Source organism: Pantherophis guttatus, chromosome 6, assembly GCF_059756535.1.
Source record: "Pantherophis guttatus breed Tessera chromosome 6, ASM5975653v1, whole genome shotgun sequence".
In the NCBI taxonomy this organism is placed as follows: Eukaryota; Metazoa; Chordata; class Lepidosauria; order Squamata; family Colubridae; genus Pantherophis; species Pantherophis guttatus.
In genome coordinates, this window is record NC_142068.1 from 75,885,057 (window position 1) to 75,909,544 (window position 24,488).

General features: G+C 41.7%; 1 protein-coding gene across 1 annotated transcript in view; it reads right to left on the reverse strand.

Annotated features, from left to right (window-relative positions):
* Window positions 1–1,296: 1,296 nt before the first annotated feature.
* The window catches only part of MCU (mitochondrial calcium uniporter), a 136,885-nt gene continuing 113,693 nt past the window's right edge, over window positions 1,297–24,488 (reverse strand). The window contains exons 2-8 of the mRNA XM_034425983.3: window positions 24,276–24,345; window positions 18,219–18,389; window positions 16,790–16,894; window positions 12,603–12,763; window positions 9,752–9,955; window positions 4,626–4,742; window positions 1,297–3,221 (exon numbers count right to left, since the gene is read on the reverse strand). Of these exons, the coding sequence (XP_034281874.2) occupies window positions 3,144–3,221; window positions 4,626–4,742; window positions 9,752–9,955; window positions 12,603–12,763; window positions 16,790–16,894; window positions 18,219–18,389; window positions 24,276–24,345 (906 nt within the window). The 3' untranslated portion in view covers window positions 1,297–3,143. The remainder of the gene's footprint in view (window positions 3,222–4,625; window positions 4,743–9,751; window positions 9,956–12,602; window positions 12,764–16,789; window positions 16,895–18,218; window positions 18,390–24,275; window positions 24,346–24,488) is intronic.

Sequence of the window (24,488 nt, forward strand, 5' to 3'; positions counted from 1 at the left end):
ATTGCCAATGGAATAGCTAAATAATAAACTGTGTGCCAAGGGCATGGTATCCCTAATGACATGTGCTTAATTTAGAAAACTAAAAGAGATATCATCTATATAGTAGTGGGTTCCATTTACCTTTGCTACTGGTTCGGAATCGGGAGTGCTCGCGCGCTGTGCTTCTGCACAGAACCTTCTGCACAAGCGCAGAGCGTGATGTCATCCAGGCGGGTGAGCGGAGCTTCCCGCCGCTGCCACTATCAGTTCGAACTGGTACAGGGACGAACTGGTAGAAACCCACCATTGCATGTATATATGAATGGCTTATCAATAATTGATACTTAAATAACTGGGAGGCAGGGGGAGGGGGAGAGAAAGAGGGAGAAAGAGAAAGATGAAACAAATCCATTATGGAACTACCTACATGGGGCTCCCCTTGAGGAGCACCTGGAAGCTCCAACTGGTCCAGAATGCGGCCGCGCGGGTAATCCCAGGAGCCGCCTGGCGCTCCCACATAACACCACTCCTGCGTGAGCTGCACTGGCTTCCAGTGGTCTTCCGGGTGCACTTCAAGGTGTTGGTTACCATCTTTAAAGCGCTCCATGGCATAGGACCTAGTTATCTTCGAGACCGCCTGCTGCTACCGATGACCTCCCACCGACCTGTGCGCTCCCACAGAGAGGGCCTCCTCGGGATGCCATCAGCCAAACAATGTAGGCTGGTGACCCCCAGGGGGAGGGCCTTCTCTGTGGGGGCACCTACCCTCTGGAATCAGCTGCCCCCAGAGATAAGGAGAATCCAAGACCTTGGTGCCTTCCGTCGTGCCCTTAAAACTTTCTTTTTTCAGCAAGCTGGGCTGGCTTAACATATTTTTTAATATAATTTTAAAATTTTTAATTGGTTTGTTATCTTAAATTGGGGCCAAATTAATATATTTCCTTTTAATTGTTTTTAATATTTGTATTGTATGTTTTTATCTGGCTGTACACCGCCCTGAGTCCCTCGGGAGAAGGTGCGGTATATAAATTTGAAATAAAATAAATAAAAATAAAATAAACAAACTACCTATAATGTAGGTAAAACACATTTTAAAAGTCTGTAAATAAAATGACATGCCATGATTTATGGGATTAATTTCTTATGTTGAAATATTTCTGTGCTGCATTTTTTGTAATACATGAAGAGGCACGGAGACACATCAGGAGCCCAAGGAATTTTGTTTATAGACAGAATTAATGGACGTTTGCTACACCGAAGTTCACACGTTCCTTGATCCTTCCTTGAATTGGACGTAACACAATTTCAAGACAACCGTTCAAAAACAGAATAATTATTTATTGTTCCAGAAGTACATTTCTCTTTTATACATATTTAATAAATGATACAGGATTGTACACATGTTCATTATTTTATTTTATTGTTTTTCTTTTAAGGTCTTTTCTCCATGCCCCCTCCCTCACCCCAAACACACACTCAAGAGAATTCTGCTACAGGACTGTTTGCGTTCTTCCTTTTTAAAATGCTGCATACAAAGAGGATGAACAGATAATTTAACAATTTTTATTGGTTTTTTCCCCCCTCTTAAATAAAAAAAAAAATCGCCACATAATTAAAAGGAGAAAGGCGGGAAGGAAGTGGGAAGAGGAAAACATCTTGGAACATGCATCCATTCAGCTCAACATGCCATTGAGGGCGAGGGAGGAGCGACCATCCCATCTTGCAAGGCACCTGGCGTCTGGTTTATATTTATTTTACACTTTAAAACACAGTTCCTCCGAAAGTGGGAGCCTCTTGCCTTGACACAGTGAAAAGGAGTGAGCTGAAGGGAAATTCCAAGCTTTGTGAGAAGGAGCTCAGAGGCCTTCTTCCATCTCTTATCCTGTCTTCCCAGGATCTATCAAACAAGGACAACGAAGGCAGACATGGATTCTGTTTAGCACAAGTTGTAAGTTCTCCTTAGACAAGATCATCGGGCTTCTAGCAGGTGGTGGAGACCGCTGCCTTTCTCCCACGCCCTTTAGGGATGGAGGGACTACATCTGCTACCGTGCAGAAACCCTGACCCTTCAGCACCAGCCCGTACTTTTAAAGCTACTTAAAGAAGAGGGGGGGATTGTGGATCAAAGTGCAACTGTAGTCTTTTGCTTATCAAGACATAGTTATTCTGCTAGGCAAACATAAAAGCGTCATGATCTCAAGCCAAATACCGCATACATATATGCATTACCGTAGGCCCAAACTCTTTGATTTGCTTTAATTCGGAGGACTAGTCTATTTGGAGGAAGAAAGAGTAGTGGGGACGAAACATTCCTCCCTTAAGACTGTATAGGAACAGTTTTTTCCTCATGCAACATCACCATTTATGTGTAAAAGTTGATCAGGGCAGTGAAGCTGAAGAAGATATGCGGGAATATTTCCATGTTCAAATGTTCACAACGAGAATTATTCAGTTTGTGATCCGGATAAAACTGATAACATTGATAATCTTTCAGTATAAGGAGAAAGTTTGTTTGACAGTAAACAGACAGGGAGGAAAATGTTTTAGGTGTTTGTTTGTTTTTTGGTGGAGTAAAAAGAAATTTTGCATTTCTGTTACAAAACAAAAGAGAACAAAAACAAAAACAAAAAAAAGACACAGTAGGGTCCAATCTTGGGTTGCACATTAATGGAGACGTTTACTTCAATCTGGATCACCAATCATGGTGTCTTAAAATGGCTTGATTGTTTCCTTCTTTTGTTTAGCGCACTATTATTGTGCAATAGTTTGAAAGAGATTTTAAAAAAATGCTGAGCAGGCTGCTAGTGCTTCTTCAAGAGGCAGACACTGCAAAAGCTGGAAAAATATGTCCCCGATACAATTTCTTCATGAAATGCCCACCTTTATAATCTATATATTTTCATCCAAAAGAAAAAACGTTTGAATGAGACAATCTTTAAGCCCTTTGAAAAGACTTAGCATTCCACAGTGCCTGATTATTATTATTATTATTTTTTGACTGAACACATTACCCCTTCCCCAGTCAAGGTCTCTGTTTTAATGATTTAAAAACCCTCCACCCCCAGAAGACCTTCCAGCTTCCACTTGAAATGCTTTCTAATGAAAGAGGCAAGAGCTTGAAAAGATCTGCCACTTCTGTCAAAATACGGAGGTTCCTCTGACGATCAGTCTTTATCACTGATTTGTTGAACAGGTAGATGTACCTGTAAGGGATCCCGAAGTCTCTTAAGGTCCAATTCTGCCTAAAAATCAATAAAATGAAGACATAAGTACCATATTTCTCTCCATCATACTCTAGTACGTCAAACTCAATATCATTGAGGGATGCGTCAGGGTTGTGTTTGACCTAAGGGGGCCGGGGTGGGCTTAGCCAGGGTGGGCGTGGCCATCTTGACATCACTCGTGTTGAGGGCGCCTGTGCGGGCCCGAGCACTCTGCCAGCAAAAATGGGCTCCCAAGCTCCGTTTTCGGCTGCGATGGCATCCTGCAACCCTCTGCCAGCGAAAATGGAGCTCGGGAGGTTGCGTGTGGCCCTCCGGAACTCCATTTTCACTGGCAGAGGCACTATGGCCGGTCCTTTTGCTGTTTCTTGGGCGGCCCCACGGGCCAGATCTAAGCACCCTGCAGGCCTGATCTGGCCCGTGGCCCTTGAGTTTGACACCACTGCTCTAGTGTAATGCATTACACTAGAGGTCCCCAACTCCTAGGCTGCGGACCAGCACCGGTCCACGGCCTGCCAGGAACCAGGCCACACATATGAGAGAAGCCTCAATCGCACATGTGCGGGGTGCAGGCAGCACATGAAACTACGTTCTCCTTATCCAAGGAAAAACTGCTCTCCACAAAACTGGTTCCTGAAGCCGAAAAGCTTGGGGTTAGCTGCATTACAGGTAATCTTATTCCAAGTCGACATACAGTATCCACATTCACAAAAGGTCACCATAAAAAAAAATCCAGGACTTTCCCATGAGGTAAACATTAAGTGTTGAATCCACCTTAGATTATATGTACAGATAGTCTTTGACTTACAACCATTAGTTTAGTAAACATTTGAAGTTAACTGAAAAAAAGTGATTTATGACTGTTTTCCACACTTACAACCATTGCAACATGGTCATGTGATCAAAAATTTGGACGTGTGGCAACTGCTCTGTCTGACAATGCTGAAAAGGTGACTTACAACCAATGCAGCATCCTGGGAGATCACATGACAATTATGTTGTCACATGATCTCCATTTGCAACCCTTTCAGGGGGATATCCAACAAGGAAAATCAGTGGGGAAACCAGATTCGTGTAACACTCATATGATTTGCTTAATGGCCACAGTAAAAGTTGTCAAATTGGACGTAACTTACTTAATAATCACATCATTTAATGATGGAAGTTCCAGTCCCAATTGCGGTCATTAGTCAAGAACTACCTGTAGTGCTTTATCTTTCCAATGTGCTGCAGGTTTAATCAACTTTCTTCTGGGCTGAAAACTATATTAACATTATAAAATCAGCTGTAAATAACAATGTCTTTTGGAATACAAATGGAAAAAACATGAGGAAAGCAGTTCAAAGAATTACTGAATTTTCAAGAACCAACATGGGATAATTTCCTACTTCCCCCCAATTTCTTCCAAGGATTAATTTTTATTACCTGAGCAATAGCATCCTTGAGTTGATTGTATTTTTCTAGATCAAAACGTGTCTTTCTGGCTCCTTTATGGAAAAATAGTAAGTACTGCCTGTCTCTAGCATCTGGATATACATATTCCTATTGAATGAAAGAATAAATTAATTGAAACCTTAGACACGAACACTTATTTATCAATAACCAATTTGAAAGAACAAGAAACTCAACTCTGGGCTAATTTGTATCTGCATTAATTTAACATGGAATACGGACAAATTATATGCCACATGATGCTCGGCAGATCTGATTATCAACTGAATGGTGATAATATATTAAGTCTTTTTGATATATTATCTTACTTATGATTATTTGCAGGAATTGAGCAATGTAACAGACACTGTGTCATTTCGAATATGCAACCGAAAGCAAGTTTTGACAGCTTAGTCAATTTAATTTTAATTTTGCTCCACAGTGGTTGAGTAATTTAAGCCACCTAGAGTTTGAGTGATACATTACAAATTACTATAATAAATAAACAAATGATTAAGTAGTTGGAGAACAGCAGGCGGGATATGAAACTCTGCCTAGGTACAATAATGCGAGTAAGTTATTGTGGACAAGGGACAGGAAGGAGAACTATATGGTTATTTGATCTTTATTATTGCCGCCACTAGCTACTCCATAGATGGCCAATGATTTTGGTCTTAAAAGCCAAACAGGTTACGGGACTTGTAGATGCACATAGGCTAATTCATACCTATACATGCCATTTTGCACATCTTCATATTCAGCGATCCTGAATTGTGCCAAAATGGGGAAGACAAAAGCAAGCTTTCCATTAGCTTCCAAAGCCATCCTTTCTCTGGCACTCAGATCTTGATGGAAGGGGTATCTAGAGGTGCTATCAGAATGGCATATATGAGCCCACCTCCCCATTAGCTCTAAGAGAAGAGAGTTTACGCACTATGAAGTTATTACACTGCAAGTGGCTATCTAAAGTGTGAACATCTGTAAATTCAATTCTCAGCAGAGGGTTTGAACCCCTTAGAACAGGGGTGTCAAACTCGATTTCATCAAAGGCTGCATTAGGGTTGTGTTTGACTTGAGGAATGGGGTGGGTGTAGCCAAGGAGGCATAGTCAGCTTGATGTCACTCGTGTTGGGGGCGTCTGGGTTGGCCCAAGCGCTCTGCCAGGGAAAACTGGCTCCCGAGTTCTGTTTTCAGCCACAACGGCCTCCTGCCACCCTCTGCTGGTGAAAACAGAGCTGGGGGGGAGCTCCAGTTTCACTGGCAGAGGGTGGCAGGAGGCCGTCACAGCCAAAAATGGAGTCTGGGAAGGCCGCATGCTCTGTTTTCTCTGGCAGAGGCACCGCAGGCTGGTCCTTTGCTGTTTGTAGGGCGGTCCCAAGGGGCCAGATCTAACCACCCCATGGGCCGGATCCAGCCCCCGAGCCTTGAGTTTGATACCCCTGCCTTAAGAATAATACCTGGCTACCCACATCTGAAAAACCCCAGTAAGGATCAAATTGATCACATATTGCATCCTGATGGTCTATGAAAACTGAAAACACTACACAAGATGCAAACTGTGTAATAATAGAGCCTCCTTCCCCACCCAAACCCCCAGAAAAGGTTGTGTAAATAATATGTAATCTAGTACATGGTGACATGAAATAACATATGCCTGTATCCTTCTCTGAATTCTTAAGGAAAGGTGGACTGTATACAGGTACTCCTTGACTTACAACCATTTATTTAGTGATCGAAGTTAAAACGGCACTAAACAATTGATTTATAACCATTTTTGACACATAGAACTGTTGTGGCATCCCGGTTGTCATGTGATCAAAATTCAGACACTGTTGTGGTCCGCCAGCAGCCTGCGGAGCTGGCAGTGGAGTCAGACAGTGAGGAGGCTGGGGAGGAACATGGGCCAGTCCTGGAGTCTGAGGAAGGCTCGGATGAGGGCTCTGTGTTGGAGGCAGAGATGGGCCAGGGTCATCTGGGAGTTATGCGCAGACCGGAGCCTCCAGAGTCGGACATCAGAGAGGCAGAGGAACAGAAGGAGCCTGTTCCTAGTGCGCACATGCACAGAGCTGCCAGAAGGCAAGAACGGTTAAAACAAAAGGGACGACTCGGGAGTAAGGCCTGGAGATGATTGGCCCCTCCCATAAGGCTTAAAAGAGGAGCAAAGGCACGTGGGCCCTTTGCAGGAAAACAACGTTGTTAATTCTGTTCCCAGTCGGCATCTCTGTTTGATTCTGGACTCCGTGTGGCTTTGCCAAGTAGGTCTTTGGCAGCATGTAAAGGGAGATAAAGGTTGGTGATTATCCCGAAGGACTTCTTCCGAAGGACTTTTTGCAACTAATTGGGACTCAGCTGTGAATGAACGTAATTCACAGCTGTTGCAATAAAAGAGGTTTTGGGGACTACTGGTATGTTTTAATGACTCAAGAAGCCTAGGTCACAACAGACACTTGACAACTGGTTCATACTGATGACAGTTATAGGGTCATGTGATGTCATTTTGTGACCTTCTGACAAGGTGAGTCAATGGGGGAAGCCAGATTCACTTTAAAACCAATTTAACAACTGCACTGATTCAGTAATAATTGTGGCAAGAAAGGTCATGAAATGGGAGCAAAACTCACTTAACAACTGTCTTGTTGAGCAATGGAAATTTTGGATTCAGTTGAGGACTACCTGTATATCATTCTGATAGTGGTGGCACAATGGTTAGAATGCAGTGTTGCAGGCTAATTCTACCCACAGCCAGGAGTTCGATCCTGATCAGCTCAAGGTTTACTCAGCCTTTCATCCTTCCAAGGTCAGTGAAATGAGGACCCAGATTGTGGGGGGCAATATGCTGACTCCGTAAACCGCTTAAAGAGGGTTGTAAAGTACTGTGAAGCAGTATATAAGTAAGTGTTATTGCTATGTGCCATGAAATCAGTATAGGACTGTGACTTTCTGATTCTCTTAGCAGTAGGAAACCAATGTTCAGTGGGATGCTCCTAATAGTAGCAGAGTAAGAGGGAAATGTATGATGGGAACCAGAAGGCAGGCACCCCTACCATTAATAGCAATAGCATTTAGACTTATATACCGCTTTGTAATGCTTTACAGCCTGCTCTAAGCAATTTTACAGAGTCAGCATATTGCCCCCAACAATTTGGGTCCTCATTTTACTCACCTCGGAAGATGGAGGCTGAGTCAACCTTGAGTCTGGCGAGATTTGAACTGCCAAATTGTAGGCAGCCGATAGTCAGCAGAAGTGGCCTGCAGTACAGCAGTCTAACCACCACCAAGGCTCATTAACGTGCATTCTACTGTGGTTAAGATACCAAATGCAAATCTAAATATATCCCTGTAATGTCTTGGAAAACATGGTTCCTGCCCTGTGTTTTTAAAAGATAACATAAGCAAGCCTACAAATTTAGACAAAAGTCTGAAAATGGCACTTAATAAGCTGAGAAGGATCCTCATGCATTCACCCTTTAGCTTCAGTGCATTCTTTACCTATGAAAGGAGTTTTTGAACTTGTGTGCAACAATATGAAAACCATACAGAACTCTCAAAGGGAATACAGGAGACTGACTGCCAGAGAAAATTAGCTGAAATACAAAACCACTACCTTAAAAACCAATTCACGCACGTATATGTATTAAAGGTAAAGGTTCCCCTCGCACATATGTGCTAGTCGTTCCCGACTCTAGGGGGTGGTGCTCATCTCCTTTTCAAAGCCGAAGAGCCAGCGCTGTCCGAAGACGTCTCCATGGCCATGTGGCCGGCATGACTAAACGCTAAAGGCGCATGGAATGCTGTTACCTTCCCACCAAAGGTAGTCCCTATTTTTCTACTCGCATTTTTTATCTGCTTTCAAACTGCTAGGTTGGCAGAAGCCGGGACAAGTAACGGGAGCTCACCCTGTTACATGGCACTAGGGATTCGAACCGCTGAACAGCCGACCTTTCGATCGACAAGCTCAGCGTCTTAGCAATTGAGCCACCACATCCCTGTATATGTATTAGAACTATGCAATGCTTTGAGTGATTCTTTTCTCTCCTAAAGGTTCAAGTAACTGATTTATGAAACAAATGTTCCCCCCCCCACCCCATCTGCCCACTTCAAAGGGTGAAACAACTACATTATTTGCATTTTTTTTCTGCTTTGCAGCCTCTCTGGGTTTTGTTCTGCAGGACTAACTTTCTGAGAGGGTGCACCCTTAAGTGGAAGAGGAGACATTTTCAGCAGAATTTTGAAGGAGAAGATTTTGAGGAGGAGATGCAGTTCAACTTGAAGCATCACTTCAAACCTCTTCAAGTCAGCAGGATGAAAAACAGCTCCTCCTTATCCTTTTGCCCCAATATTTTCTGAACAGGCAGCTTTCGTGATCTAAAACTGGAAGGCAGGTCTCTGAAGCTGTGTTAATTGACTTTTGGAAGTCAACTGTCATTGTCCTTCAGGCTTTTCTTGGCAAAGTGAATCACATCAGTTTCACAGTGCACATCTATGTCATGTTGCCCATAAATTAGAACAGAATAACAAGAGTTGGAAGGAACCTTGAAGGTCTTCTAGTCCAACCCCCTGCTTAGGCAGGAAACCTTATACCACTTCAGACAAATGGTTGTCCAATTTCTTCTTAAAAAATTCCAGAGTTGGAGAATTCACAACTTCTGGAGGCAAGTTGCTCCATTGATTAATTGCTCTAACTCTCAGGAAATATCTTGTTGGTTCTAGGTTTCTTCTCTCGATTAGTTTCCATCCGTTGCTTCTTGTCCTGCCCTCAGGTGCTTTGGAGAATAGCTTGACTCCCTCTTCTTTGCGGCAGCCCCGGAGATATCGGAACACTGCTATCATGTCAATCCTAGTCCGTCTTTTCATTAAACTAGACATACCCAATTCCAGCAACTGTTCTTTATATGCTTTAGTCTCCAGCCCCCTAATTATCTTTGTTGCTCCTCTCTGCACTCTTTCTAGAGTCTCCACATCTTTTTTACATCATGGCAACCAAAACTGGATGCAATATTCTAAGTGTGGTCTTACCAAGGCATTATAAAGTGGTATTAACACTTCATGTGATCTTGGACTGAATTATGCAACCTCCTTTTTCCAAAATAAACACCGTTTTAATGCAAAGCCCATCTTACCTGACGCGTTACTACGAAGTATGCATACATTGCCATGGCACTGCCATATGTGATGAAGTAGGTGACTGGCTCCATAATGTCCCAAGAATATTCCCACCAGGTGAGCCGAGCCAAGATTCCAAACTGGGTTGCCATGTAAGCCAGCCCACCCCACAGTAGCCAGGTTGTCCTCCTCTCTGCTTTTCTGCAAAGTTCCATCCTGACCTGCAAAAGAAAATTGTCCAGGGCTAGTACAGTATTGAGCAGTGGCCTTTAATACAAGTTGAAACATAACCCAAGCACGTTGTCTAACCCAGTGTTCCCTCAACATGCTAGCTGGGGGATTCTGGGAGTTGAGGCCCACCATCTTAAAGTTGCTAAGATTGAGGGAATACTAGAAGTGTTTTTAATGTCAATATTTTTGATGGGAGACTAAATGACAGATTGTTCAAATCAGGGGTGAAATGCTCCTGGTTCGGACCGGATCGCCCGATCCGGTAGCGATGGCGGCGGGTGGTTCGGAGAACCAGTAGCAAAAATCCCGGGTCCTCCCCCTCCCCCATGCCCAGCTGAGCAATCATCAGAGGCTTTTTAAAAAAAAAATTAAAAGCATTTTTTCTACAACCTCTTTGGCTGAAAAAATGCTTTTAAAAATAATTAAAAAAGCCTCTGACAATCGCACAGCTCAGTCGGGATCGTCAGAGGCTTTTAAAAGCGTTTGGTCTTCGGCCAAAGAGGTTGTAGAAAAAATGCTTTTAAAAGTTAAAAAAAAAACCCCAACCAGTCACATTACTCCTCCACCAAGCCATGCCCACAGAACCGGTAGTAACAAATTTTACATTTCACCACTGGTTCAAATGCAGAATAACCCATTTCCCATTCTTTCTGAGTAGTTACCATGTGTTTCCAATGCTCTAATGAAGTCCTTGCTCTAATATCCCAGGTCCCACCTTCTCATTTTAAAAGAAAATAGTTTGAAGTAAGATGGCCTCTCTTGCAAATTTTACAGAAAGAAGGGAAGGCTTACAGTTAAACTCAAGGAGAGAGTACCTCATCATGTCCACAGAATGTTTACTTTCGGACTTTATTATGGCAAAAACATCACTAAATCCTTCATTTTGTCTCCTGTTGAAAATATGGATGTCTGACTAGACCAATGTTTCTCAGTCTTAGTGACAATTAAGATGAGTGGGCTTCAACTCCTAGAATTCCAGAACAGAAGTTTCTTCTCCAATAGTGGAACAGAATTTATCCCTCATTATAATCCCTCTTGGATCAGTCTCCTGGTAGGAATTAGAATTCTTCTCTTATTTGTAGTAAAAGGTATCAGCCAAAAGATTCTGGCTACTAGTTACAAACAGAAAGCTAACCCACTACTTGTTCTTGGTTTGGATTTCGCAATTCTACATGTCATAAGCTTTTTCATTTATTTGAAAGAACAGCCAATCCCAATTTCTTATTCCCTTTCCATGGTGCATTTATAACACTCTGGTGCACCAAACTTTGTCCAACAGCAGGAACTGTGATTTAACACAATTTTCAAAACAGGGATTTCAGATCCTGATGACTAAACAGCACCTTGTAGTGTTCTTCAACATTGGCAACTGTAAGATAGGTGGATTTCAACTTCCAGAACTTCCCAGCCAATTCTGGGAGTTGAAGTCCACCATCTTAAAAATTGCCGAGGTTGAAAAACATTGTGATAAAGACTGATGAACAAAGCCAATACACAAGAGGAGCTCATGTGTCTTTGCAGAGTGTTTTGAGAATTTTATACTAAGTTGTGGACAAATAAACCATGATTCAATTGACTAGGAAACAGTGCTTTATAACAAGTCATGTTCCTCCTTCCCCCCTTTACTAGTTTTTTAAACAAAAATGCTCAGATCTAGACCCATTTATTAATAGATAAGCCTCAACGTGTTGCAGTCTGAAGAGTTAGCTCAAGAATATCTGACTGTTGTGGCCCGTCACAACAGACTCGGACAATGAGGAGGCTGGGGAGGAACTTGGACCAGCTCTGGAGTCTGGGGAAGGCTCTGATGGATGCTCTGCATCGGACGCAGACATAGGGCTAGGGCCGTCCAACATTTCCCAGCCACCGGAGAGACAGCTGCCTTTGGAGGCCGAGATAAGTAGGGAGGAAGAACAGCTGGGGACTGTTCCAAATGCGCATATGCGCAGAGCTGTTAGGAGAGGAGAACAACTGAGGACAAGGAGTCGACTCGGGAAGCAAGGCACATGTGGATGCTGAATGGCCCTTCCCTGGCTGGGGAATAAATAGAAGGAAAGGGGAATGGTGGCCGTAGGAGACAACAGTTCATAGTTCTGAAGATTTTGGCTCATCGTGTTTCGTGCCACAAAGACTGCTTGCCAGAACTTACTTTGCAGCCTTTCATCTGGGAGCTCGGCCTTGAAATTATCGCAAGGAACTGATAAGGTCTGTACTGCAGTGAACTCCTTGAAGGACTAATGCCTGGACTTTTCGGTAGGTGAATGCAATTAATTCACAAGAGGAAAATAAAGTGGGGGTTTTCGTGACAAGGAGTCTGTTCCTTGTTTCTGCTAAAGCTCGGTCAGAACACTGACAAGGAAATCACTTGTAAACGAACATTGGCTGGGTAAGGATCAGAAGACCTTTGTGGTTGTCTATTTTTCCTTTATATGATTTTTAAATCAATTCTTACAATACATACAGTAACAGATATTCCTTGGCCACTTAAAAATTAGTCCAAGAAATAAATTTACATATGAATTTCTTTTTACATATGGAAAAACCCTTTACAAAGAGGGTTGTCTGAAGCCATTAATGTACAATACAGGTTCTTTGTTCAGCTGTCAAGCTTCCTGAAACAAATCTCAGTGCCCTCACTTTTTCCATGGGTGCCAATTGCTGCTTGAGGTCTTCTAACCTCCCAATCAATTCCTTCTCCTTTTTCAGCTGGTGTTCTTCAATACACAGTGTGGTATAGAGCTGCTGAACCAAAGTCTTCACATCATTCAACGTGGTGGCATCTTCGTGGCTTAAGAGATCTAAAGAAGAACACAGATCTTTTAATATTCTTATTTTTCACAGTGTGATGGTACTGTGTATAATGTCCTACTGAAGGGCTTAAATTTACAAAACTAAATAAAATAAGAGGATGGAATTAACTGGATTACTCAATGCGTTGCATGACAACTCATGTTCTGAGAAGTTTTTAAACAATCAAACACTGTTCCAGTTTAAGGTTGGCTTATATTCACTTCTCCCAAGATAAAAACTGATAAAACACTTCTAGACTGGATTGGCAAATTACAGAAAAAGGAAAGCCTAAAATTCCATTTAAAATTCAGTATCTAAAAGGTGACAATTGGGGCCATACTTTTAATGTTGCCTTTATTTTTTATTTGTTAAGCTAAAAGTCCATTCTACAGCAAATAAGTCACTTGAAAATGTTCGTGTTTGGTATTTAACATTAAGTGGCTTTTGGACTCAATCAGTAAACAACGGGTAGATATTCTATTTTAGTTCATTTTATTTGTATCCCGCCTTTATTATTTTTACAAATAACTCAAGGCAGTGAATGTTGTGTTTGGATTATAGTCATTAACTGAGGCGAGGATGTCAACGTAACATCAGTTTATTTCAGGCAACAGCAAAACATTAGAACACTGAACTGTCAGTCTATCTGACAGTTCGCCTTTTTAAACTTGGCAAACAGAACAGCATTAACCAATCAGGAAACGAGTAACTCCCGCACTTAGCATAACCCCGTCCCAACCAATCAGGTGCAGGCATTTCCATCACTATGGTAACACGCCGACACAACAGTGAACATATCCAAAAGCACCTTCTTTTTCCTAAACTCACAGTCTCCTGCTTTCCACCCTGGTGCCTTAACTATTAGACATGTGTGTGTGTGTTTGTGTAATATGGAATAGTATTACAAATACGAAATGCATGACTATGTGAAAATTGTACTCAAATGGGTTGGCAAATCAAAAAAGTACTTCAGATTCTTCACATTCCATTTCCCTCTTAATACTTTAAGGTTATAAGGGTATATAAAGGAAGTTGAGTTTCATCCATTTACAAAACAATAGCAACATAAAACAGATAATGCATGAAAACATGAATGTCTTGTTTCATGTAATAATAAAAGTAGAACTTAAACCAAAATTATAATGCAGAGAAGGGCCATGTCTGAAGATCATCAGGTGACCTCATTCTTGGTTCATATTGGGAGAAGTTTAAGTCTAGTAAAAGAAATGAAGGACTTCTACTAGAAGCAGCATTCTACTGAACTATGAATATAGAGCTTCTGCACCATCTGAATCAAACAAGAACTTCTGATATCAGAAAGAAAAACAACCATATATGAAGATGAGCTTAAAGACACAATGGACAGGACACACCATCCAGCATAAGAAATGTTTGAATGAGCACATATTCAAGCCATTACAAGTAGATTTTTCGCCCAGTTATGTATTTGATCTGAAGAGTCCCAAGAAAGCTAACGTGATAGGACTTTGATCTAGGCTAATATAGCTTAATTTACATTTTATATCCCAGGGGTGCAAGACAATTTATTTGAGCTTTCATGCTTTACATACATTTTACCGAAAATATATTATATCTTCATTTATGAAGCCCTAAACATCTGTTTAAGCCCTTCCAATGGTAAGGAATCCCAAAGATGCTTTTTCAAGAGGCAACTGAACTTTTTTGGTTTTCTCTGAAGATGTTTCGCTTCTCATCCAAGAAGCTTCTTCAGCTCTGAAGATAGAGCTTCAGAGTTGAAGAAGCTTCTTGGATGAGAAGCGAAACGTCTTCAAAGAAAAACAAGAAAGTCCAGTTGCCTCTTGAAAAAGCACCTTTGGGACAACCATGACCTGGATGACTAAGAATCTCCATAGATAATGGGTAAGGAGGTCTTCAAAAATCAGACATGATTGGAGAGAAAAAAATGGATAATGAAATCTATCTTTGGTTAAAAGATGAATCTTTGGGTAAATAACGAATGACAATCAAATTCAAGCCTGTTTTTATCTTTTGCCTTTACTGAAAATGTGGACCCTGACTGTTCATTTTGAAGAGAAAAATAACATGGAACAGTCTCCCCTAAAATGCAGTGGGTCCCGAACATTTTGGTCTTCCAAAAGGTGGTGAAGATTCAACTCTTGCCCCAGTCACTGGCCAAGATATTAGTTATAGGAGGGGTCCTATTTTAGGTTTTCTATAAAGCACTAACTGTTGTATCACTGTCCTCGACTTAATAGTCTTTTGTTTAGTGATAAAAGGTTTTGTTTACAATGGCACTGAAAAAAGTGACTTTTTTTCACACTTATTTATCATTGCAGCATCCCCATGGTCACGTGATCAAGAAAAAGAGCCTTGGTGGCGCAGCAGACTAAAGTGCTGTTAAGTAGCAGCAGCTGCCTGCAATTACTGCAAGTTCAAATCTCACCAGGCTCAAGGTTGACTCAGCCTTCCATCCTTTCGAGGTAGGTAAAATGAGGACCCGGATTGTGGGGGCAATAAGCTGACTTTGTATAAAAAAGAACACCGCTTGGGGGGGCCGAAAGCCCTACTAAGCAGGTATATACAAAAGTATGAAGGCTATTGCTTAATGCATTGTAAGCCGCCCTGAGTCTCTGGAGAAGGGCGTCATATAAATTGAACCAATAAATAAATAAATAAATAAATAAATTCGGGCGCTTGGCAACTGGATATTTATGATGGTTGCCATATCCTGGGATCATGTGATCACCTTTAGCGACCTTCTGGCAAGCAAAGTTAATGGGGGAAGTCAGATTCACTTTACAATCATGTTACTATGCAGGAAGTCACTTAACAAATGTGGCAAGAAAGGTTATAAAATGGGGTGAAACTCCCTTACCAACTATCTCACTTATTAATTAAAATGTTGGCTGCAATTGCAGTCGTAAGTTGAGGATTACCTGTATTATGATTATTTTTATTTAATTCAGATTGTGCTTTGAGGCTTTATTTTTCATTTTTTTTAATGAACTGTTGTCCGTTGCCTGGATTTATGCATTTATGATGGACTGCCATAGAAATCCCCTTTATAAATAAATAAAATCAATTAAACAAGCACGGGTGCCAATTTGAAAGAGCAAGCCCTTTTGTTATGACAAAAAATACTAAGAACATACAACAGGGATATACAAAAAATGTAGAAGCTTAATGCTTTGAAACAACTTGGCATGGAAAGCAATTAAAGGCATAAAGCCAAACTAGTCAAGTCCCAGAAAATCATGCACTAAAGCCATATTTAAAACAACTTTTACGAAACCATCTTTCCTCTTCTACCCGAGCAGATTGAAGATATTTTGTAACAGCTGCTCTTCTCAAAAACTAAAACTCATTTTACGGCACAAAAAGAGAAGAAGAATGCATGGGTATATAGGAAAAAGTGTCAGTCAAGACCACGGGCAGGCTTCAAAAATTTCAGCGACGGGTTCTCTGCCCGGTTGCTGGGTGGGCGTGGCCTTGGTGGGCGTGGCCTAGTCGGCCTCCTGCACCACGGTGGGCCCCCTGTTTTCACCTTCCCCAGGCTCCAGAGGCTTTCCTCGAGCTTCTGGGAGGGCGAAAACTGCCTCCCCCAGGCTCTGGAGGCCTTCCGGAGACCGGAAACGGTCCTGTTTTTTCCCCCTCCCCAAGCCTCCGTGTGGGCCCTGCATTTACCTTGCATCAAAAATGGGCCATGTAGAGACTCCTGGGAGAGGCGGGGTGGGCAGGGCCAGCCAGGGGTGGGATTTGGAGGTTCTCCAAACTGGCCATAATGTTATTTACAGGTTCCCCCAAACCCAAGCGAATCCGTAGCAACCCAACCCCGGTCAAGACTCAGGAGAACACACAACTAAACCAGACATAGGACCATTGTTCTCAAAGCATGGAGAAACAGTAAGGATATCATGATGGCTAGGTGATAGTATGTTTGGAAAAGATGTAACTTTCCAAACAGACATGAAATTATCTTTTTAATTATTGGATGGAGGAGTTTCACGCAAATGACTTCTGGAAATCTATCCTGATCGCATGAAGCTGTTTACCTCTCTTTGGTGGACGGACGTGGTAACTCAAGTCATTAATTACTAGTTTGAACTCGTCAAGAAGTAGGAGATCTATGCTTGTGGAAGCTGCTACTCGTGTCCCATCTGAAAGCAAAACAGGAATAGATGTATTAAGAGCTAGATGTGACTTATTAATATTTCAGCAGTGTTCCATTGCAAATTAGTATATTCTACCTTAGAGAAATGAACTGAAACTATAGTTCAAGGGTTCTAATTTATAATCTCAAAAATACAGGTAGACCTTGACTTGGAGACCATTCAAAGTTACAACAGCGCAGAAAAAAAAATGGCCAGTCCTTTCACTACATGACTGCTGCAGCATCCCTATGGTCACATGATCAAAATTTGGGTGCTTGGAAACTGGCATGTATTTATTTATGATGGTTGCAGCATCCCAGGGCAATACAGCTGCCATCTGCAACCTTCTCAGCTGACTTCCAACAAGCAAAATCAATGGGGGAAGCCGGACTCGCTTAGCAACCACGTAATTCATTTAACAGCTGCAGTAATTAGCCGAACAACTGTGTCAACAAAGGTCGTAAAATCTGGGCACAATTCACATTAACCACCATCTTGTTTAACGATGGAAATCCTGGTCCCGTAAGACGAGGACTACCTGTATCTCAGAAACTAAACTATTCCTTGTATAATTCCGACTGATGGAAGCAGAGCTGTGTATGGGCAAAATGGATCATGAGCAAAAACATCAACCAAAATAAGTGGGTAGAGATTTTAAAGGGGCACCAAAGTGGTAGGACACCTATTTCCTACCTTTTTTAGTTGCAAACAACTTTCCAATTTCAAATGCTTTTTCTCCCCGTGGAGCCCTAAGACCAGAAACAGACTTGAGGGGAAGAGGTTTTTTTTTTTACTGACAGATACTATTACAAGCAAGAAATGGCAAATCGGGAGATCGTTTTAACATCTTTTGTCCACTTTTCTTCCGCTTTTACCCTGATCGACTGACAAATCTTTGGTCAATACAGACAGCATGTGTTCAATATAATTAAGACCTACTATTTTAAATTTTACTTTAAACTTTTTCTATTACATATTTAACTTCCACCTGGTGACTAATGTTCTCTTCTTTGGAACTCCGGTTTGTTTGTAGCAAACCATAGGTCAAAAGTTACATACTATTTTTCTTTCTCCAAAAAACGAAGTGGCTAATCTTACACAACACCAATCCCTATCAATCCCTATAGGATTAGCACGATGTAACAACAACAAAAAAAAGTCAACAAAAGAATGAAATATAGCCACATCAATAGCCAGGAGTATAAATAATCCATCAAGAACATGCTGGCTGGGGAATTCAAAAGTCCACAAATCTTTTAAATTGAGAAATAGTAATCTAATCTAAAGCCGAAGGATGTCATTGGGTTCCTTCAGTAATGCTCAGTAGTACCTGGTGAATAAATTGCAACTCGGTCGATTCCCCGGTCTTCTGCCTGGAGTTGTTGTAAGAATATTCCGACGGAGTCTGAGAGAGGTTTAAGTGTAAACTGGCAGCGTTCACGCCGAGAAGGAAGACTCAAGGATATCACTGGTAGCCCATTTTGGTAAATCACTGTAACGTCTGAGAAGAGGGACAATTGAAACAGATTCAGAAAGGCATGTTAAGATATACACTGGTGTTAAGTTGAAGCCTATAGACAAAAGACACATATCACATAATTACTGTATTTTTCGGAGTATTAGATGCTCCAGATATAAGACGCACCTTAGTTTTGGGGGAGGAAAATAAGAAAAAAAAATTTCTGCCTCTACCTACCAGCATCCATCAGTATTCATCTGGCTAGCGTCCTATCAGTGTGTGAGAGAGTTGAGAGCTGTTTGGAAACTGAAACAGTATTTGCTGTGTGAGCAACAAGGAAGGAGACAGCAAGGAGCCTGGGCGTGGCTTAGCTCAACTGTTCTAAAGCTGCGTGCTGTGCTGATCTCTGAAACTGAAACTGAAACTCCTCTCTCCTGCCTGTGTTTTGCTTGTATTTACTACCACGTTGGAAAACCTGCTTTTGTTATTGTAAATTTACTTCCTGTGTTATATTATATATAAAGAGAAGTTATTGAATCCTACTGAATCAGGTACTTCTGTGTGCTTTCTGGATGTGATTGCTGGTGCAAACTCTGACACTCCTTGCAGCAAATAGCAAACAGCCAGATCAGCTTCAGCACATTATTGCAGCCTGATTCAGCACAAGCAGCTGATTGGCGGGTGGATCGGCCTCCTGGAATACCCCCAATTAGCTGTTCCAGGCTTCAAGGATTGCCAGAGACCATTGCCGCCTCTGTGCCTCACGTTTTTGGCATTGGGTGTATAAGACACACCCAAATTTTCATCCTCTTTTAGGAGAGAAAAAAGTGTGCCTTATACTCCGAAAAATATGGTAGGTGTCCTATCATAGAGAGTTTCATTGGTTTTTCTGAATATTGCAGAGGACTAGGCTAGAGTTTCTTCAGGGCCTTTCCAATTCTATACTTCTAAGATTCCTAGAAGATTGCTAAGTATTGACTTCAACTTTTTTTTCAATAAATCAATGTTACATTCCTCCTTGAGAAGTGTTCCCTAGGAAAAAAGGTTTTTCATGTAACAATCATTTCTGAACAAGGGTCGTGAAGCAGTAACTTTATTCAAAGTAAATGTTATCCAAGTCCCAGAAGAGAGGAGATAATTGCAGAGATCAATACTATTTTTTTTGTCTTTTAATGACCCCGTAATCCCTTGCGTTGGGGTGGAGTCCGGGCAACTGAATGGAATTGAGTGTTTACTGGCCAGATGTCTTTCCTGTCGCCAATGCAGAGTTCACAGCTGATATTTACTCATTGTGCCCAGAGAGAGAGAAATATCTGCCGTTACCTAGAATCGAACTCACAGCCTCCTGATTGTGAGGTGAGAGCTCTACCTCTAGGCCACTGCACCACTCGCAGAGATCAATGCGATATCCCGTTGAATATAGAAAGCGGAATTTCTTCTTCGATATAAGGGGAAATGGATTTGTTTCCAAAATGTTTGGAGCCACCGTTATAGACACTAAAGAAGATAACCTTGAGGGAGATATGCAAGCTCCATCACCACATCAAGAAGGGGTTAAACTTTTTTTAAAAGTCCAGAACATCCAGATAATATTGGGAAATAGTTTAGATAGCTAGCTAGCTCCCTAATTCACTGAATTATAGGAAGAAAGAGAAAGTGCAACCTATTCCAATTTGGAAGATTCTGTTATTATAGCCAATATCAGCAAGAGTAGTTTTTAGCCTTCATGTGAAGTTGATTTTTTGATCTGTTCTATCTATCAGGACTGACACACCTAGAGAGACAGGGATGAAATTTCAGCCATTTGGGATCTGGATAGCTTTTAAGGGAGGTCTAAATATTTCATGGAAGTTTAATGCATGAGTTGACTCCCCAATGGAAAAAAAAAAAAGCACGTTTTTATTGCCAATTTCATCAGCACATTCTAACTGCTGTAAAAGTAAGGCTAGTTACCACATAATCTGCAAGTCGTCATCTGTTGTCCACACTTTGTAATATGTTTTAAGTATTGACAGAGTTTTATATGCAGGTCAAAATGAGATGATGGCTTTTAGGTAGCAGATGTGGTTTCATGAAATGGAGATGAATAGCATCAAGGTATTGGGAGAACCAAGCTCTAGAACCCCGCCATATTTAAATAATTCCTTCAGATCAGTGGTGAAATCTAAAATTTGTTACTACCAGTTCTGTGGGCGTGGCTTGGTGGGAGGTAATGTGACTGGGTGGGCATGGCCAATTTTTTTTTTAACTTTTAAAACCATTTTTTCTACAACCTCTTCGGCGAAGAGGTTGTAAAAAAATGCTTTCAAAAGGCTCTGATGATCCCAGCTGAATTGCTTGATCGGCAGAGGCTTTTTTTCTTTTAAAAGCTTCTGCCGATCAGGCAACTCAGCTGGGATCGTCAGAGGCTTTTAAAACCATTTTTTCTACAACCTCTGAAGAGGTTGTAGAAAAAATGCTTTTAAAAGTCTTTGACGATCCCAGCTGAGCCGCGCAATCATCAGAGGCTTTTTCTTTTCCTTTTAAAAGCATTTTTTCTACAACCTCTTCAGCCGAAAAAATGCTTTTAAAAGTAAAAAAAAAAAGCCTCTGATGATCGCGTGGCTCAGCTGGGATCATTGGAGGCTTTTAAAAGAAAAAAACCCTTTTTTTCTTTTAAATGCCTCTGACGATCCAAGCTGAGTTGCCTGATCATCAGAGGCATTTAAAAGAAAAAAAGAGGTTGTAGAAAAATGCTTTTAAAATTTTTTTAAAAAAAGTCTCTGATGATTGTGCGGCTCAGCTGGGCATGGGGGGGGGGGGGCAGGGATTTTTGCTACCGGTTCTCCGAACCACCCGCCTCCATTGCTACGGGATCGAGTGATCCGGTCCGAACCGGGAGCATTTCACCCCTGCTTCAGATGCAGTTAAATCAGTAAAACTATTGATTATTGAAACAATGTTTTGCATGTTGACAAGATGATGCAACTTGTCGGATTTCAAAAAGATATTCCCTATGGAAAGTTAGCCCTTGGCATCTGTGAACCAATTAGGTTTAGCTGAGATAAACAGAGCACAAGCAGTGCCATCAAAAAGGAGAAGGCGGTGGATCAGAGCTGATCAATAGCTCCAAATACTTGGGGGAAACACGGGCTGAGTCTTCAGCAACAAATGACTTTTTAAAAAATTTTCGTGCTACCGTTCTTTTTCCTCTCCCGTTCCCCATGTAAAGACCCATATGCAATTTTACACTTTGGTGCTGCATTCAAACATTTTAAATATACTGCATTCTAATTCTGCAGTATTTTCTCTCTTGAACTTAGGCAATGCCATTTTTGCAGCATCAGCAGTAGCATCCATCCATCAATCATAATCTGAAACAAGGGGACAATTTGGTTACATAAGAAGATATAGCTACATAAAATTGGTGACCAATGACTTCCCTTGATAAACTGAAAGATCTATTTCTGCTAATTACTGTATTTTTTCAGGTATAAGATGCTCTCCCCCCCCAAAGTGGGTGGAAATGTCTGTGTGTCTTATGGAGTGAATGTTGTCGAAGCTACGCCCACCATCTGGCCCCCACCCTTCGGCCTCTACCTCCCAGCAATTTGCCTCCTTGCAGCAAACAGCAAACAGCCTGGTCAGTTTCAGCACAGCCTGATTTAGCACGAGCAGCTATTTGGCGGTTGGATCTGCCTCCCGGAATACCGCCTTTCAGCTATTCCAGGCTGCAGGGATCAGCACCACCCATCGCCGCCATCCATTGCCGCTGCTGCCTATCGCCGCCTCTGCATGTTCCATTTTCGGCATCCGTGCACTCCATTTTCAGCCCGTTCTGAAAACTGCAGCAATAGGTGACAGTGGCAATGGACGGCGATGATCCCCGCAGCCTGGAACAGCTGATAGGTGGTATTCCGGGAGGCAGATCCAACTGCCAATCAGCTGCTTGTGCTAAATCAGGCTGTACTGAAACTGACCAGGCTGTTTGCTGTAAGGAGGCAAATTACTGGGAGGCAGAGACAGATTTTTTTTTCTTGTTTTCCTCCTAAAAAGCTGTGGGTCTTATAGTCCAGAGTGTATAGTCCAAAAAATATGATATCTTTCTTTTCTTAAAAAGGTAAGATTTTTCTAAAGGTAGACCTCAAATTGTGACTGTTCGTTTAACAATGGTCAAGAACTACAAAGGCATCGGAAAGGGTGCTATACAACCTGTGAAGCATTTCCAGTTAGAATAACATAAAATAATAGGGCTGGAAGGGATCTTGGAGGTCTCATAGTCCAACCCCCTGCTCGAGCAGGAGATCTTGTATCATTCCAGATAAATGGTTGTCGCAAAGTGTTGCATTGCCACCACCATGGTCATGTGATCATGCAGGAGACCCTATACCATATCAGTCTTTTCTTAAAAACCTCCAGTGATGAAGTACCCACAACTTCTGAAGGCAAGCTGTTTCACTGGTTAATTCCTCACTTGCTCTCCTTGTTTAGTTTCTTGTCCTGCCTTCAGATGCTTTGGAAAATAAGTTATCTGCTATAACATTCCAACATGGCGGTATAGATTCCATGCAGTGGTGGGTTTCAACCAGTGTTGGTTCGCTCCGCGCAAGTGCATCATATTTCAGAACAGCTGTGGCACAGCAATCCGCTCTGCCGCGCCTATCAGCTGGGCTAAAAATGAACAAATATAGGTAGGTATAGCGCAGGGGCGGGCGGGAGGGCCCAGCTCACGGTTGGAGTGAACCGGTTTGTTCTCACCTCACCATCGGTGCTACCGGCTCACCCGAACCGGGCCGAACCGGGAGCAACCCACCACTGATTCCATGTCTTACCATTATTTCACATTTCACCTGGTTGTTTTGCAGCATTTTCCACAACCAGGTGAGTCACAGACAGACAGCAGGACAAAGGTTCACAGAGCGTGACCACAACCGTTCTTAAATACAGATTAAGGTGTATTAAGAAGCAAATACCACTAAAGGAATTTGGTTAAGAAACTCAACCAATATTTGTTAGTCACACATGGTAGGTGAGGTGAACTCATGAATGCACAGCAGAGAAAGCTGAAATCTGTCAGCTTAATATCACATCTGCATTTCAAATTCAACCCGGGATACCGAAAATAAAGCAAAGGTCTTAAAAAGCACCGGTTGTGAAAATTTCATCAATGGATATATTTGCAAAACAGAAAGAATGAAGAACTGTAATAACTGCACCATATATATATAACAGTGCAGTATATATATATTGCTCCTGGAAGCACGAAGCCGAGAACACCAGCCTGAAGATGACAAATGAGACTTCGTCAAAACGTCGCCAAGACACTTCCAATTTTACGTGGGAGAAGACCCGAATAACCAAAGACCTACATATATATATATATATAAACACGGTGCAGTTATTATATATATACATATATACATACATACATACATACATACATACATACATACATACATACAAGCTGGCTTTTGAAGGAGAAGCAGCAGCCCAGGTGTGCGCGAGACTGTCTGCAAAAGAAACCTGACCTTCAGAACAAAGGCAGAAGAAGCTCCAAACAGCGTTCCCACAGCATACAAAGATGCAGTCTTGGAAAAGGAATTATTTGGTTTTTGTCGTGAACAAATAGCCGTGGAGAAAGATCCTTAACAAAGCAGAATATGGAAAGGAAAAACAAATGACCCTTCCCCCAATAACGGTGCACCGCATTTTGCAATTCAGTATTGTGGAAAGACCAAAGAAAGCAAGATGCCTCATTTATTTCTTTGAACAGAAAAAGGGTTAAAAACACACACATACACACACCTAGAACTATACCAGCTCTAAGTTAATCTCCTCTTTCAATTTTTTTTTCATTTTAAAAAGTACAATTAATTAAGCTAAAAAACAAATTCCTTGAGCATCCGAAAAAAAATCCTTTAAAGAAAGGTTTATAGATATGGTACTCACCATTAGAGGGCACTACAGTACTGCAATAGACAGCTCCCATCATCTGCAAAGGAGGAAATCTTTGGTGCGCCTAGAAAAAAATGAAGATTTTTTTTTTTGTTAAAACCGTAAACGCTCGGTTGCTTCAGATGACCTATGCCGTGATACTTCATCTTGCTATCTCCTAACAACTACAGCATGGAAGATAGTAAGCCAGGTTTAACAATGGAAGAA